The sequence below is a fragment of the Mus pahari genome, chromosome 17 (genome assembly GCF_900095145.1).
Source record: "Mus pahari chromosome 17, PAHARI_EIJ_v1.1, whole genome shotgun sequence".
Taxonomy (NCBI): domain Eukaryota; kingdom Metazoa; phylum Chordata; class Mammalia; order Rodentia; family Muridae; genus Mus; species Mus pahari.
The window spans coordinates 5,780,792-5,798,691 of record NC_034606.1 but is presented as its reverse complement, the minus strand read 5'-3'; the positions used below and the strand labels follow the sequence as shown (position 1 = coordinate 5,798,691).

Below are 17,900 nucleotides of genomic sequence, written 5' to 3'. Positions count from 1 at the left end.
TGTATATATATGTGTGTGTGCGTGTGCGTGTGCGTGTGCGTGTGCATGTGTGTGTGTGTGTGTGTGTGTGTGTGTGTGTGTGTGTGTGTATCTCCACTGATAGGTGTCAGCTACTCTAGAAGTGCCAGAGAGGTCACACCTTATTCTCAGGGATACAAACACTCTAGCCTCTTGCCTCAGAGGAGACTACAATGCCACCTACAGTTCACAGCTCCTGGCAGAATCAAATCAAGGTTGCACATCTGCTCAACATTACCTGAATACTTACTGACCTTGAAATTTTGACCTGAGCTACTTCCTCACTATGATGCAGGAGTCAGTCAATTTTTTGAGGAAGAGTCATCATCTTGGGGTATGCTTCTAGGGAGCCATACTCCAGATGATAGTTTACTGGTAATCCCAGTGTTCAAGCTCAGCTTCAGCTCCTTTGTAAATCCCCAGTTCTTAGCACAGTACTGAGACAGAACAAGGCCCCAGTTTAACTTTGGCTGAATAAATGGATGGATGGATGTTGGGTGGGTGGATGGATGGGTGGATGGATAGATGATGGGTGGGTGGGTGGGTGGATGGATGGATAGATGATGGGTGGGTGGATAAATGGTTGGATAGATGAATGGATGGGTAGATGAATGGGTAGATGGACAGATGGATGGATGATGCCCCACTTATGCACCCTTTTTTAAACAACAGAAATCAATATAGCTTAGAGTTCTGTTTTAGTTCAGACCTTTCAAGTCTGAACTAGCACAGAACTAGCAAAGATTTTTATGGGTTTATTCTTTTCCCAGAAGCAGACAACTCTTTATTGCACAAATCTGATTATTATCGATCTACTTATTATCGATATATCATCTATCTACCTTCCTACCTATGTACATACCTATTATCTATCTACCTACATACACACATATCTTCTATCTATCTATCTATCTATCTATCTATCTATCTATCTATCTATCATCTATCTATTCTCAAAACATTCTTAAGAAGTTTCTCCATCCTCCACTTGACATTGAACTTCTCTCCGAACACAACTGCTAACCACACACACACAGCTGTGTGCAGGAAACTAAACAATGAGAATGTGTCCCACAGAAAGGCCTGCTGATAGTGAGGCTATTTCTATCTGACTTTCATGGGGTTGTTGTTACATAAAAGCTTTAAAAATTATCAGAGAACAAGGAGACAGAGGCCATATTTCAAATGAGCCAGACAGAAGCACTTCTCTCAGGTTGGTGGGGGGGTAACAGAGCTTTCAACAATGAGAGGTCAGCTTCCCAGGTGGCACAAACGGTTTCCTTTAGGGAAGTTTATTGAGATAATTCACAAAGATTGATTGCAGAATATCCACAGAAAGTAAACACCCTTTTCTATTTCAGTCATGTGTGTGTGTTTGTGTGTGTGAGTGAGTATGTATGTCTGTGTGTCTGTGTCTGTGTGTGTGTATGTCTGTGTATGTGTCTGTGTGTGCCCGTGTGTGTGTTTGTGTATGTCTGTGAGTGTATGTGTGTCTGTGAGTGTGTGTGTTTGTGTGTGTGTGAGTATGTATGTCTGTGTGTCTGTGTGTGTGTATGTCTGTGTATGTGTCTGTGTGTGTGTTTGTGTATATGTCTATGAGTGTGTGTGTCTGTGTGTCTGTGAGTGTGTGTGTGTGTGTGTGTGTGTGTGTGAGAGAGAGAGAGAGAGAGAGAGACCAGAGGTCCACTTGGTGTTTCTTTCTCTATTGGTTTCTATCTTCTTTTTTTAGACAAGTTATTTCACAAAAACTAGGGTGTATCACTTTAGCTATTTGGCCAGTAAGCCCCGAGATTCCATTTGTCTCTGTCTGCTCCCCTACATCAAATACGGGCTGCCATGCGGATCTTTGACATGAGTGCTGCGATCTAATCTCAGGTCCTCATCCTTGTAAGCTTTTACCCACTAAGCCATCCCATTGGCTCTTATTTCGGTAGATTTTTAGGCTAACTAGCCTTGACAGTCAGTGCTTTTACCTGCTGAGCCATCTCACCAGCCCACACAAAGTACATTTTTTTTTACCGGAAAAGGGGGGTGGGGGGGTGGGAAATCTGAGACATCAACCCAAAGGTTGGTAACTACTGCAATCTAGTTACAACTTCAAAGCTTTAGATTCTGTTTCATCTTGAATGTGAAATATTCCCAGGGCTAAAAGTTTTAGTTCCCAGCTGTTAGTGCTGTTCTGGAATGTTCTTGAACTTTTAAGAGGTATAGCCTCTTAAAAGGTGTGTGACTGGGAGAAGGACTTAAGATTTTAGAGCTCAGGCCTACATCCTGTCTGCTCCCTACTTACAGAGTGCACACACAATATGACCAGCCTTTGGATGCTTCTGCCCCTCTGCCTTCATCACCATTGTGAATTGCATCATTAAGACTAAAACAATCCCTTCAAACTATGAGCCCAAATTAACCCTCCCTTCTCACTGAGCCCAAATTACCCCTCCTTCTCAAAGTTGCTTTTGTCAGATATTTTGTAGCAGCAATAAGAAAAGTAATTGATACAAAGTCAAAACCCAAATGAGAGGGAAAGGGGAGCTTCCAAGTCAGATGTTTTCTATAGCTATTCAGAGAGATGAGTCACTTTCTCTTTTTTGATAAAGCTACAGAGAGATGCTGAATAGCTAAACCACTTTCTCTCTTACTTTGTGGGAATAGAGATACTCCCCTCTGATGTGGTCCAGCTAGCCAAACACTTGCATTTAATAGCCTACCCCCTTTTTGATGACAAGGAAAAATAAGCATCTGAATTACTGGCTTAAAAAAAAAATCTCACAGTTCTGTTTGCTGATGAGAGAAACCTACTTGACACCTTTTTCTTCCACAGCTACCTGTTAATTTAATCCTTCCTTCACTTTTAAGGTTCTTGCTTTGTGGGCTCTGTCACCATTGACTCTTCTTAATGGGCCACCTCCTGTTTCTCACCTGACAACATTTTTTAATTTTGTCTCATTTTTATTTCTGTAGGTCTAGAACCCTATGAGTCACAGCTTTGGGTCCCCTTGATGCAGCCTCTTTAATTAAGAGTCATTTGCTGGCTGCCATTCTCAAGGGTAGCTAGATAGGCTGTGATAACTTCCTGGCAACCTCCAACCCAGATGGACTTGTCTCTCCTGGGGTTCAGGAGTCAACAAGCCAGCTCACTCCCTGTGGAGGGAGGTAAGGACAGATTGGAGGCTTCACAGCGACCTGGCCTCCAGATTGCAGCAAAACCTGCTCAGCCCTTTTCTCCTTTTCACCCCAAATGGAAATAGAGATGTTCTTGGTTTAGCTTGGACTCAACAAATATGCCTGTATCTAGCAAAGGAATGTACAAACCTTTTCATAGTTCTTTGTGGATGATAAGGAAAAGCTGACTGAAATCATGGTTTGTTAGATACAGTCTGCTTGTTTTTTCTGCCACATTAGTATTTTTAAATATAAATGCAATACATGAGCTGGGGTGATAGCTCACACCTATACAGATATCAGCACCTGGGAGGTTAAGGCAAGAGGACGAGAGACTCAAGGTCACTGCCCAATTCATCAAGAGTTTGAAGCCAAATTTGACTACAAGAGATGATGTCTACAAAGAAAAGAAAGAAAAAAAGAAAACAATACATGATTATAGTGTTTTTTAAAAAAACAGGTGTTGTATGTAACATCCCTGTTAACTGGAGCATGTGGGAGACAGAGGCAGAGGTAGATAGGTCACTATGAGTTTGAGGTCAGCCTGGTTTACATAGTTAAACCCTGTCTCAAAGACAAAATTATATATATATATATATATATATATATATATATATATATATATACACATATATACATACATATATATGTTTAAAATAAAGAATACAATATATCATATTATATTATTTATGTATAATATAGTTTCTATAAGTATATGTAATTAAAATATGTAACAATTATATTAGTATGCTAAAATAATACAATATACTACATATAAATTGATAAGCATGTAAATTTTTTGATAAGCCAAATTTCAGCACCTGGGAGGATGGGGAAGAGAGTTGAGAGTTCAGATCCAGCCTGGGCTACAGAGCAAGCATGGACTACATAGTGAGATTACGTTTCAAAAGACAAAACAAGTACTAAAGAGTCGAGATGAGGAATCATTCTCTGGGAATCCAGGCATGGACCGGGCCTGTGCCCATTGACCTGGCCAAAATTTAATAAAACTTGCTTCAAATGTGGCTCAAAAGAATGTATAAAGAAGAGTATCATAATAGCATGCTCTGACCTTTAGCGCCGTCCCATAGGCAGTCACGCTAAGCAATTGTTAATGGGATGTTTCTAAGCATATTGCGTCATGGCTCTGTTATCGGTCCTTTCAGTAACCCCCACTTCCTGTCCAACCTTTTTATTTCCTGTCCAGCCCTTTTACTTCCTGAGCTGCCTTTAACTACAGCTTGAACTCTGCACTTACCGATTTTCAACATTTTAGTCAGATTTTAAGTTCAAGAAGATAGATTTTGATCAGTATAGAACCTAATTCCATGCCTGTCGAATCATAGATGTCCAATAAATGATTTGAAAAACGGACAAGTGCAGATAGCCTTTCAGAAAGAAAAGAAAAACAGGGCACAGTGACACACAACTGTAATGTCAGCACTTGGGAGGTAGAGGCAGGAGGGTCAGGAGTTCAGGGTTATCAGCTGCATAATGAATTCAGGGACATTTTGGTCCGCATAAGATTTTGTCAGAGAGAGAGAGAGAGAGAGAGAGAGAGAGAGAGAGAGAGAGAGAGAGAGAGAGACTATAAAGGGGGTAGGAGGAGAGAAAGAGGCTCCCACGCACAGAATCTGTTTGCCCTGCCTACATGCCCTCGAACTTTCCCACAGGCTTTCAGTTATGCAAAGCACTGATGGCTCCTCACATCACCAGTGCAGCATCCCGGCCTTATTGTGTTTGTCGGCACAATAAGCCCTCTGCAGTCACTCAGGCCGATGCACTTCACCAAGGACAATGTCCTGCAGGTTATCAGCCAAAATAAAGACAATGGCTCCAGGTCCCATATCCTGATGAACTCTCATGAAGTTCACACTAACTTCTCCAAGATTATGATTCAGCCAATGAAGGGAGAGACCATGGGCTTAGGAAGCAGACAGACAGAAGTTTACATTCCAACACAGCACAGCTCACTGTGTCCTGTTGAATGAAGCTGTGTGTGTTTACACAACACAGCCACAACTCCCTGGGTCCTGCTGAATCGACACTCAACTCTCAGGCCTCCATTTTCCCAGATGGGGAAGCAGACCTTTCAGAGTTGTGGGGTTAAAAAGCCATGTATATAGTGTCTGGCACATAGTAAGCCAGGCATGTTTGTTTACCATGCCTCTCCTTATCTGGGATTAAGCACAGAGATTTACAGGCTGTAACAGAGGAAGGCTTTACATTTCTTTTTTTCTCCATTAAAAAAAGACAGACACTGAGAAACCTCTAGTTCCCAGATTCCATGTGCTTTAAAGTGTTAACGTGGGGTTAATCAGGGAATATTCCATCTCAGCAACCCCACCCACACCGTGACAGGCCAGCTATTAGCTTTCCACAGCAGCATCAGAACCACTTTGACTTAAGCTACTGGGTTTCATCAACTGTCACAAGGACATGTTGCATTTTCCCATAAGCCTCAGGGAGAGATGCTCACAGGGAAGTTAGCGGAGCTGCCATGCTATGATGACGTTGCCAGAACAGGGCTGGTGGTGGGGAAGCCCCCTTTTGATCTTACTGAGCTGCTAGGATTGTCTCATCCAGCCAGCTCGGAGTTAATAACACCTGTACAGATGCATTTAACCTGAAGTAGACTGGGATGTCAAGGAAAGACTATGAAGATTAAGGAAGGCTATGACCAGAGTATCTTTTGACTGAACTGGTTTTGCTGCAGGCCAAATCTCTTCAGAAATCTGTCCTGCCACTGTAATAGAGCCCTTCCTTTTTCCCAGGCGTGGGCTGCTGAGAGCTCCCAAGGGCCCTACCACAGCCTTCCCTCTGGTTCCCCCCAGTGGTTCCATCTGTTCCCTCCCTCCATTTAGCATCTTGCTTCTGTTTTTCCTAAAAGGCCCCTTTGCTTCCCTGGCTCTTCCTTGATGTGCCTCACATTACCACTGTCAGAGAGAAATTCCACACCACTGCCGACCCTATCCTTTGAAGTCCATAGGGTTTCACCCATCCTTCCTACACTGGGCCACACATTGCCAACCATTGTTGGCTAGACACTGGGGCTGGAACTTTTGGAGGCAGTCCCTTAGCTGAGAATTAACCCAGACAATGGGTAATTCCTTTAGCGTCTGGTCACTGTGCCAAGAACAATAAAGCAACTGGAGACTGCGCAGCTTTGGAGACACAAAGCCCCGTGTGCTGGCTGCTCACAGTAATGGGCTCAGGGCTTTGTCTGCCAAGAGCTGCATTCAGTGGATGTTTCTGCCTCCCACTGACACTTGAGGGGTTTTTGTTTTGTTTTGCTTAGATTTGTTTATTTTTCTCTCACAGGTATGAGAGTTTTGCCTCTATGCATTATGTGCATGCCCTTGCAGAGGTCAGAAGAGTGTCAGATCCCTGGAACTGGAGTTAATGGATGGTTTGGGGAGTGTGAGGGAGGATTGAGCACACCCTAGCTAAGCGAGAAGGAAGTTCAGCTCAAAACAACTCAGTAGCCGGTATAGGTTCAAACTTTGAGAGTCTGACCCAAGTAGCTTATTGTAGGCATAATAAATGTACACAGCTCAGTTTGGCAAAAAGTTTTCTGGTGATAATCAGTTCAATCCCATGTGCACAACAAACCTTAGAACATGACTACACCGAAACTCTTTGTAAAGTACATGTGGCATCCTCTGTAAAGATGGGTTCTATAGATTCTCTGAGAAAAACAAGCTCAAGGTAAGCGACGGTGTGTGTGTGTGTGTGTGTGTGTGTGTGTGTGTGTGTGTGTGTGTGTGTGTGTGTGTGTACTGTGTGGTCTCAGCCTCATAAATAGCACAAAGGTCACCATGCTATTAACCACGCCCACTCCCAACCATGGAGCCAGAAAACAGGTTAGACATCTCTCCTTTGAAGAAACAACCCTGTGTATTTAACATTCCTGGTTCCCCTATTGTTCACCTGTGAACATGAGGACCTCTGTGGCTCCCCCAGTGGTAAAGCTGATGGGTGCTGATGGTAACTGAACGTAGGTCTTTTGCAAGCTCAAAATGTGCTCTGAGCTGCTGAGCCATCTCTCCAGCCCCAGGTGAGAATTTTATCTTACTTCTCGTGTGTGTGTGTGTGTGTGTGTGTGTGTGTGTGTGTGTGTGTGTGTATAAATACAATGCCTGTGTGAATCAGAGGATAGCCTTCAGGAACTGGTTTTCTCTTTCAGGAACATAGGTTCCTGACCTCAAGCTCAAGCTGGCTGGGGGAGTTCTGTCCGTTTTGACTTTTTATGGAGGAGGTAAGATCCAAGCCTGAAGAAGAAATAGCATATCAAAGTGTTTGGGACCAGCTTAGCATCCTAGACTGCCTTAATTAACAGAAAGCAGCAGAGGCTCTTCTTGGATTGTTTTCTGGGCACAGGTGGGGAGCTGGGTGAAGGGGAACACCTTATTAAGCGCTGTGAGGTCAATTTGGTCCCAAACAATTAAGGAAAGCAGGGTACATAAAGAGCTCTCTCTACTGAGACAGTCAGTTCCAGTTTCTGCAAGATCATTGTTGGTGCGATCATTTTGTCCATTAGCATCTATTGATGCCAGCCAGGAGCAGGGACCAGAAGGAATTGAAGAAACAGAGAGACGGTTTGTTTGATGGGCTGTTGTTGCGGGAAATCTCCAACCCAAATATGCCCCGGTGATGAAAACACAACTCAGTTAATATGAATACATGCTGTGCGCCTAGATTGGGCAGCTCTACCGCTACACTACCATCTTCCACAGCTTATGAGACCCCTTAGAACTTGCGGTTTCTCCAGGCCATGTGCTTCTGCTCTGCTTTTCTTTTTCCTCCTCCTCTGCATCCTCCCCCTCTGCCATTTTCTCCTTCTCTCCCTCACCTTCTGCTCCACCTTCCCTTTTATCTGCCCAATCATCAGCTCTCCTTTATTTTACAAATTAAGGTGGGAAGCAGGTTTACAGGAAATCACCTGAGTGCTGACTCAAAACCCTCATAGAACGGAATTAACATCAAATATAATTAGCCCCAAGGCTATCCACAACAGGCTATGAAGCGTAGAGGACTCAAAACATAAAATCCTGTTGTTCACCATCACTGGTGTGTTCACTGTGTCCCATCACCCTTCAGAAAGGAATGTGAGCTTTGGAGGGGGCGTCTGCGCTAACAGTTACTATCCCCACTAATGTCTTCCCAGGTACCTCAGAGCACCAGTCAAGTCTGCAGCAATGTTATTTCTCATATCATCTGACTCTCGTCTCACCCCAGCTGGGCCCTGGTAAGGCCCAGGAAGGATTGCCTTTAACCCACAATTTTTCCTGGTACTTCTGAATTGGAAAACTGCAAGAGGTGTGTGGATGAGGCTGTACGTTTTTTCCAAAGGTGAATCCTGGAGAAGAGCCATCATCCAGGAGCCGGCGCACAGGGAAGATGGCTCATACCTTAATAAACCCAACGCAAGCTGGAAATGTATGTAGTAGTGCCACAGTTCACTGTGGACTATCAGCTGGTTCCTTGGTGATCTCCAGGATGACCGGAACCCATTACTCTATCCACTGTCAATGTAAGAGAAGGTGGCACTGCAGGCTGCACACCCAGGAAGAGGTCCCAATTTGAAGTTAGAATTGTGATATTCAAAGTGTTGTTTTCTCACCATTGTAAAAATGCAGCCGAGGATAGCTTTGAACTTTGACCCTCCTACCTTCATCTTCTCAGTACTCCCATTGCCCACTGGGGATTGAGTCCAAGGGTTTGTGCTATTAGGAAAACACTTTACCCACTGAGCTACGGCCCCATGCCCTGCTTTCTGATGCTCTGATCCACCGGGTTCATCTCCATCACGTATGTGGTACTATATGGGCCATACAATGCATGCCTTAGTTCCCTTGTCTATAAAAATGGTCATGATGCAGTTGGGATGATTTCAAAGCCTAGAGGGCCTAAGAGCTAGCACTCTTTTAAGTGCAAAACACAGCTTTGAAGTGATGGGTGAGGAGGGTAGAATGTGGCATAAGGAAAGCAAGTACGTAGATCAAGCTGTTTTCAGGTAACTGCCATCTCTCCACTATAACACATTCTGTGTCTCAAATATGGAGAGAAGGATTAGGGGACAGACATCTGGACCCTCTCTAGAACACTCAACCTTGTGAACATGGTTCTGTGGAGCCCAAACTGCCTTGCACTCTGTCAGCGATGACTGGGTCTCCTGAAAGTCAGCTGATGCACAAAGTCGACACCATAAGACCCTTCCATCTCCCTTCCCCAGCTAGCCTTTGGGTTCCATTAGCATTCCACTTAATGAGGTCATTGTGTTGTTTGTCCCTCGTTCCCATTGTTCTTTGTATCTCAGTCTACAAGAGGAGGACCATCTGTCTGTTCCTTTGGATATTATTTTACTTCCACTGTATGTTTAAGAAACCTGATATTCTGACAGATTAACTCTACAAGTCTCAGGTAATGAACTTGGGAGATAAATTTGAAACTGGTTTGCTGATCAAAGCCACTGAAAGCAACTTAATGATGTGAAGAGGAATTCCATCACAAAATTCTTGCAAATGATAAGCTTTGTTACACAGTGAAGTGGAATAAAATTGGTCACCTCAGGGTTTAGCTAGTTTCCATTCTTCCTCATGGCATTGTATGAAATTTAAGGTCGATGTACATGTTTACAATGTCTTTGCTCTAACAGAAAAACTTGATCCTTGACTACACCTACACAAGACAATGCTTTTGTGATATATCAACTCAGAAAAAGAAAGTGTTTTTGGAAATAAACTACCATGCAAAAGAAGAAAAATAAAACAAAACAAAACAAAACAAAACAAAACAAAAAGAATCCCATCACTAGGTAGAAAGCTGTGTCATCAGGAAGCAGGAGGCAGAGCTGGGACAGGTGTGACCCGTGGGTTTTGAACCTTCAAGTAAATGGTGGACTTGAGGGAAGATGAGGAAATGGGAGGAGGAACAGAGGAGGGGGAAGGAGAGGAAGAAGAAGAGGAAGAGGAAGAGGAAGAGGAAGAGGAAGAGGCTGTAGAGTCTCCACCTGCTCAGAGCTTTTGTTTGGGCTACAGCCCCTCCCCCCCCCCAGTCCCACCCCATGGAGGAGCAGGAGGAGAACGTCCAAACAGGTTCTGGGAAGTAAGGGATCAGAGGATGCCTGCCAGGTCCAGGACCATAGCCAGCCTTCTTTCAAACAGCAAGTGTTCTGGTGATGCTGGTATGATATTTTACAAGAGTCACCCTGGAAGACCCTTGCACTGACCAGCTGATTGGAGGGTATGAGGTACAATGCCAGTTTTGTTTCCTTCCACTGGCTTCGCTGCCTAACACAAGGAGACCTTTGGACAGAGCTGTGTACCTGAACAAACACACATTTCCTCCAGGAGGCAACTCTCAAGGACTCATTTCTATAAGTTAAATAAAACTCAACAGCCCACAGGGAAAGGATTAAAATGACGTTTGCAGTAAGTTTTTACACTGAGAGGTGGAAAACCTCTCAAGGTTTCCCAAGGTCTTCCTTCCCTGGACACAAGTGTTGGTCCCGATTTGTAAGCTCCACCCCTGTTCTCCATCCCCAGTTGATGTAGTTTTGACCCTACCTCTGTGGCCCAGAGGCCATTCTGTTTCTGGGTCAGAGGGCCTGAGCTGAGGCTCTGTGAGTTGGGACATTGGGTCCCACAGTTCGTCTTCTTCTCTGGGTTGGCTATTCCACCCGGGGCTGCAGGTCGGAGCACCCCGTTAGAGGACAGTCCGTCTTCCAGCACACCTGAGGAGGCAAGGAGAGAGTGGCACGAGAGGCTTGCAGATGGCAGCTGTCACAAGCAATCCCAAGGTGGCAAAGAGAGGGCAGCTAAAAGTGAAAGGTGGCCTCAAGTTCCACCTGGTGAAACTATCTTTTCCTGTAAGAATACACGTGTTTTTATATTAAAATAGGATTTTAAAATAGCTTTGTAGCTTGAAATTTTCACTTAACACATTGATGGCAACTTTTTCACATGTTATTTTTTTCACACATCTGCTGGTTGTACGAATGGGCAATCATTTAACCAATGCCCTCTAACTGGATATTTGTTTCCACGTTCTAATGCTAGATGTTACTGGAATAACATTCCTTTTGATTAATAACTTTTATTCCTAGTGGTTCTCTGGGATAAATTCCTAGAAGTAAGGTCACTCATTTGAAGGTTACACAAAGATATTTTTTTCCTAGTCTCCACCTATTGGACTGAGCAAGTGTGTCTCCCACAACAAATGCCAAGAAACACAGAACTTCAAATAAATGACCTCACTAAAAAGCAAAAGGAGGACAAGATGGGAATTCAGGACACACAACAAGTACCTGATTTGTAGGAGAAAAAGGCCCAGGGATCAAGGAAGGGATCTGCCAAATGAGCTGCGAGAAGCCAGCCAGATGCCACAGGAGTTGTGGGCATGAGGAAACAGCCAGAGAGGCTATCCCTCCTCCACCAGGCTAGGCTTGCCGGCGGCTGCCGTCTGGGACTTGGCTCACAACAGGAAGCTGTACTCAGGGGCCTTGAATTTCACTTGTACGACTCAAATTCAGAAATAAAATGACTAAGAGTGTCAAGACGGTGTCCACTGAGCTTTGTCTCTGAGCCAGGCCCCTTCTGAGCCCAGCAGGTCCTGGGCTCCTGACAGCAGCTGCTTTGCTGAAAGTGACCAGCCAGTCTTTTGATTGGCTACACTTCTGGGTAATCGAGGGAAATGTAGTTTACTTTGTCCTTTTCCGTATTTACACATTTGGGTAAGAAATATAAGCTAAATTCACACAACAGAAACACTGGGTTTGTGGCTGACCTTTGGGGTAACCAATCTGGAAAGATTACATCTGGCAATGGCCCCTGGCTGGCCTCGTTCTTTTAGCTTGCTATCAGAACTTCTCAGCTTATAGGCCAGGCTTAGTAGGCTAGTCGGTAAGCACTTAGCTGATTGTGTGAGTCATAAGTTAAGAATGTAACCAACATGGCTAAAGAGAGGATCATGAGGAAGAGCCGGCTGGTGCTAGGCCATAAATAATGCTCAGACATTGTTAGAGCCTTTGTGCATGTTGACCCTTTAATCCTCACAGTAGCCCTGTGAACTAGGAACCATTATTCATGCTCAGTGAATAAAGTAGCTCCTGTATTGTGCTAGAGGCTGGGTGCCATCTGTTTATCTGTTGTACCACTCCCTCCCTACCCCAGCCTGGGGTGGGAGACTCGCCCTTGTTGTACAGGAGTTTAATTCTAGACCTGTGCTTTTCTATGCAAGCAAGTGCTTCCTCCTAGTAAAACTCCCAAGCAGGCAGCTCTCAACCTTAGTGCATAGGAGACCCATTAATGGTGTCTTAAAATGCAAATCCTGACATCCATTGGCCCAGATTTCTGATTCAGTAGAGACTCAGGAACATGGATTTGCAAAAGTCCCCCTAGACTCTGAGGGAGAGGACTTTAGAGACTGCAAAGGCTCCTTGTATTATGATCATAGATGTAGCTGCATACAGATCTCCATTTAACAGATTAATGCTCTTGCTTATTCTGAGGGTTATGGGAAAAATGCTCATCTTTATTTGTCTCACAGTGAATTCTGGAGAAACACCATAAACTGGGATAAATTTGCCTGCCTCTAGAGAGTAGTGTGAACATCCTCCATAAAATTTCCATCCTGGAGACAAACCAAATGACTGACTTTACCAAAAGATGGGAAACAGACATGCCGCTGCTTGATAAACTGCGACCAGTGGCTTCTTGCCAAAGCTTCTGGCTATTTTAGAAATGAAGTCAAGTAGGAGGCCAGACTACAGAAGTTTAAAATGCTAGCTAGCAGCCACATGCAGAACAAGTTTGCTCCTTAACCCCAGCACCTGGCTATCCCTGGTGAAGGTGATCGGAAAGTCTGTCCAAAGTCATGAAGAAATGGCTGCAAGTATTTTCCCTCAATGACAGAAAATCGGAGTGTAAGACATTGGTAATATGTTTGAGAAGAATCTCTGATGTTACATCAGAGGGAACCCTGGCTCATCAAGCACTGTCTAGGCTCAGATCCAGAACACATGCCCAATGGTAATTTTGTCTGAATTAAGATATAAATTAAATTATTAGTACTTAACCACTTACTGAGAGTTTGTCTTCTAATTTTCAAAATGAACCAGAATAGGATGATGTCTCACTGCCATTTCTTTAGTCTAATGAATAACTGCAGATTGCACTTGATGTGTAATATATGTGGCCATTTACACCACTACATTAAATATAAATTACTCAACATATTGAGTAACCCTTGCATTCATGGACAAGCATACCAAAATACTCCAAAAAGGAAAAATAATTTCTCAACAAATGTGCTAGAGAAGAAGAATGGAGCGAATCTTCTACCTCACAACCAACACAAAAGATAAATCACAAAGAACCAAAGATCTAAGTGTAAAAGCTGAAACTGTTAAATTTTTCTTTAAAATATAAATGGCAAATATTTATGATATTAAGTTAGGCAATGATTCCTTAGAAATGACCCAAAAGGACAAACAAAAACAGCAAAATCCATAGTTGGACATCATCAAATGTCGAGATCATGACGAAAAGATAATCCATTGGAAAAAAGAGGACTTTTGAAAATTATATCCCTGCTAAAAGGAACTCTTGCAACTGAATAATGAAAAAAGATAAATGACTCAATTAAAGTATGAAGAAAGGATCTAAATAGACATATACATGAAGAAGATATGCACATGGCCAAGAATATCAGAAACACAAGAAGTTACCAAGATGAGTGTGATTTTAAAAAGGAAAAATGGTTGAAAATGTAGACTTGGGAATCCCCTGCAACGCTGCTGTGCCTGGGAATGCTCACAATCTTTCCCTCGGTCAGGCTCACAAAAAGATAGACACAGCGTCTCCAAGGCCTAGCAAGGCCACTTCCACCTACACACCAAGACAAATGAAAGCAGCCACACAAACATGCACACGAGTGTTTGTAAAGGTTAGTCTTGAGTGCCAGTTTAATGAGATTTAGAATCCCTGTGGGAACAAATCTCTGGCTTGCCCTGTGAGGTGCTATCTAGATTAGCTCAGATAAAGAAGGAAGCCCCACCATAATGTAGGTTGAACCATGCCATGGACTAGGATCTTGAGCCGATTCAAAAGGAGACCTTGAGCCAAGCACACACATTTATGCCTCTGTCTCCTGAATGCAGACATAGTGTGTCTGGTTGTCCTCAGTTCTTACTTCTGTGCCTCTTGCTTCTTTGGACTGCATCCCCAAATGGTTGAGGTTTGGTCTTTTGCTATGTACTGTAATGCTAAATACTGGCCCACAAGGCCTGACTGCCGCCACATACCTTGTTCCTAAATTTAAAATCACTGCTTGAATGAAGATGCTGACAGCCTATAGCTGGACAGAAGAGAGATTGGTGGGATTTTGGTTCATGGGCTTGCAGCTGGAGCAGAGACCACAACGATGAGGAGGAGAGAGAGAAGGTGGAGAGAGGAGGAGACCCCATGGGGTAGGTGAGTCATGAAAACATGGCCACGAGGGCTGGCCAATTGGAGTTAAGAGCAGCCCAGATAACATGGCCAATTATAATTCAGGGTTATTGATGGGGAAAGAGATTCTAATAGCTTAGAGGGTAGATATCTAGTGCATTAAAGGCTTGATATAAATATAAAGGTTATGCGTATTTTATCTGGAAACTGAATCGTCAAAGGCAGTGCAAAAACCCCAGAATGAGATTAAATAGTTTTTACAACACAAAATAAATCCCTCTTTTCTTCCCTCAGTGCTTGGGTCAGGTAGGTATATCGTCTCAGCAATGAGACAAGTAACTCACACAATGTTTGTGGCAGTGTTATACCTAATAACTGAAAAGCAGAAACAGACCAAACATCCCACCAGCTGGTAGGTGGGTTAACACACATCAGTGGAAGTGCAGATATATGCTGTACACCAACGAAGCTTGAAACATTATGTGAGCTAACTGAAAAGTCAATTTACAGAAGGTAGTTTGTAAATCCACGTTATGAAATTCTCAGAAACAGCCAATGCTAGAGGTGGGAAGGTAGCTCGGTGGTCACCAAGGGCATGGGTGTTGGGATGAGATGAAAAGTGACTCTTAAGGGGTATGCTATTTTTCCTCCAGGTAATGACAATGTTCTAAAATTGGTGGTGCAGATGGCAATACAGCTATGAGGGCTGAAATCATTTCGTTGTGTTTGATAGATCAGCAGCATGATGTGTACACTATAGCTAAGGAAAGCGAGCATCAAAGGGAAGCAGCAACACGTTTCAGGATGTTTTATTGGCTGAAGAAAAAAAGAGGCGCACTGGGACTTGAACAGCTACACCTGGGGAAGAGACTGACTTCTGCGCTTGTAATCCCTAAGGACACAGGTCCTGACCAGCGTGCCTGGAACCTCTGTCCCCTGAGAGTCTGTCGCATCTGCCTTCAGCCACTGAGGTTACTGAGGAACATCTTCTCAAAGCCCTCAGCCACAGGCAAGGGGAACACTGCAGAGGTAAGGCTGGAACCAAGAACAGCAGCCCCAGTGTCTGACTTCTGAAACCTCCAACACTGGTTCTCAACATGTGGGCTGCGACCCCCTTAGGGTTGAATGACCCCAACATATGGCTCCATCAGAAAACACAGATATTTACCATCCGCAAGAGGGGCAAACTTACAGTAATAAAGTCACAGTGAAAATAATTTTATGGTTTGCGGTCACCACAACATGAAGAGCTGTATCAAAGGGTCTCCGCCTTAGGAAGGCAGGAAACACTGCCCTACAGGGACACTGGCAGAAAGTAAACAGGCTAGAAATCTGAGAGGCAGCCCTAAGGGAAAGCGGTACTCTTCCAGTGCTCTCCCTGGGTCCTGTGTCTTCCCTCCACCTACGTCCTTTCCTCTCTGCCCTACAGTGGTGGCTCCCTTTTGGAAGCTCCATTTCTGCAGTTCTGAGGCTGTGCTCACCAGGTCTCCGTGGTAACTACTTTGGGCTATAATAAAACCTCAGTTCCCTCTGCTTGGCGGCTGTTTCTAAGGTGGGTAGTGTTACTGTGACCCCTCTAGCAGCCTGTACTCCCCCTAGGTTGCCCCAAACACTTCTTGACCCCCTTTCCTTTCCCTTGAATATTTCTCTTAAAAACCTTGTGTGTTATTTTGTTAGAAAGACCACAAGAGTAGTAGCCTCCAGTTCACAAATCTTAAGATTCCCTTCAGCCCGTAACATCTTGCAGTTCCTTTTATAAAATTATATTTATTTACCTTACTTTTAAAAATAGATGTTTTGGGGCGGTAGAGAGATGGCTCAGCAGTTAAGATCACTGACTGCTCTTCCAGAGGTCCTGAGTTCAAGTCCCAGCAACCACATGGTGACTCAGCACCATCTGTAATGGGATCTGATGCCCTCTTCTGGTGTGTCTGAGGACAGCAACAGTGTGCTCACATACATTAAATAAATAAATAAATAAACAAACAAATAAATAAATGATGTTTCTGGTTACAGGAGATGGCCAATTTAGGCTCTATATCCCCCATTACTAGGAGTCTTAGCTAGGGTCACCCTTGGAAATTCCCTGCTGTTTCCTTTGCACAGGGTTTCTACCTCACTTCCAAAATGCCCCTCAATTGCACTCGTCTCTCTCAGTATTCTTTCTCTCTAGTCAAGACTTCCAGTGGAGAGACTGGGACACCAACTCAGGCACAAAACATTCGACCTATCATTTGTCCTTTCTGCAACATGTGCTGGGGCAAAGGGAGCACAGAAACTGTGGGAGTGGCCAACCAGTTTGAGGGCCATGCCACAAGAGGGAGCCCACCCCATTGCCTGGAGGTCCAGGAACCAGAGACTGGAGAGCCCAGAGACCTACAATAGAGTAGAACGTAACCGGGGAAGGGAGGTGTAATGAAATAACTCCCATATTCTGCAGTACTGGAATAATTGTCATCAGAGAGCCTTCATCCAGCAACCAACCGATAGGAGCAGACACAGAGACCCAGAGCTACATGCTGTGGACTTCTTCATAAGAGGAAAGATTCTGTAGAAGCCAGAGTGGTCAAGGACACCACAAGAAAACTCACAGAATCAACTGTGTGCTCCTGTGTGCTCACAGAGATTGAACTGACAATCAGGGAGCCTGACCTAGGCCTTCTGCGTATGTTACAGTTGTGTAAGTTGGTCTTCTTGTGTGACTCCTCACAGCGAGAGTGGTTGTTGTCTCTGACTCTCTTGCCTGCTGTTGGGACCCTTTTCCTCCTACTGTGTTGTCTCATCCAGTCTTGATATGAGGGGAGGTGCCTGTTCTTATTGCAACTTGATATGCCTTACTTGTTTGATATTCCTGGGATGCCTACCCTCACCAGAAGAAAGATGGAGGAGGTGTGGGTGGCCCAGGGGTGGGAAGTAGGGGAGTGGGGAGAGACTACAGTTGGGATGCAATATATAAGAAAAGAATAAATTTGAAAAGTTTTTAAAAATAGGTGTTTCATGTAGGAAACTGGCTACAGTGCTAAGAAAGTGCAAATTACCTACAACCTACTAGGATAACTATTAGAAGACACTCTCCCTCCTACCTATTGTCAATGTGTGAGTGTGTGCATACTCTGCTCTTTTAGTTGTTGTTGTTTTGTTTTGTTTTTCAAGACAGGGTTTCTCTGTGTAGTCCTGGCTGTCCTGGAACTCACTCTGTAGACCAGGCTGGCCTCGAACTCAGAAATCGGCCTGCCTCTGCCTCTGCCTCCCAAGTGCTGGGATTAAAGG

At 44.1% G+C, this 17,900-nt stretch overlaps 1 protein-coding gene across 3 annotated transcripts in view; it reads right to left on the bottom strand.

Moving 5' to 3' along the window:
- The window catches only part of Baalc (BAALC binder of MAP3K1 and KLF4), a 74,377-nt gene that overhangs the window by 6,382 nt on the left and 50,095 nt on the right, over positions 1-17,900 (bottom strand). The window contains exons 1-2 of one of the 3 annotated variants that reach the window (XM_021217110.2): positions 11,489-11,656; positions 10,749-10,915 (exon numbers count right to left, since the gene is read on the bottom strand). The exons of 1 other annotated variant lie outside the window; for it this stretch is intronic. In XM_021217110.2, the coding sequence (XP_021072769.1) occupies positions 10,749-10,915; positions 11,489-11,582 (261 nt within the window). In that variant the 5' untranslated portion in view covers positions 11,583-11,656. Of the gene's footprint in view, positions 1-10,748; positions 10,916-11,488; positions 11,657-17,900 lie in introns of those variants that run through there. One more of the 3 variants, XM_021217109.2, reaches the window with a different exon arrangement.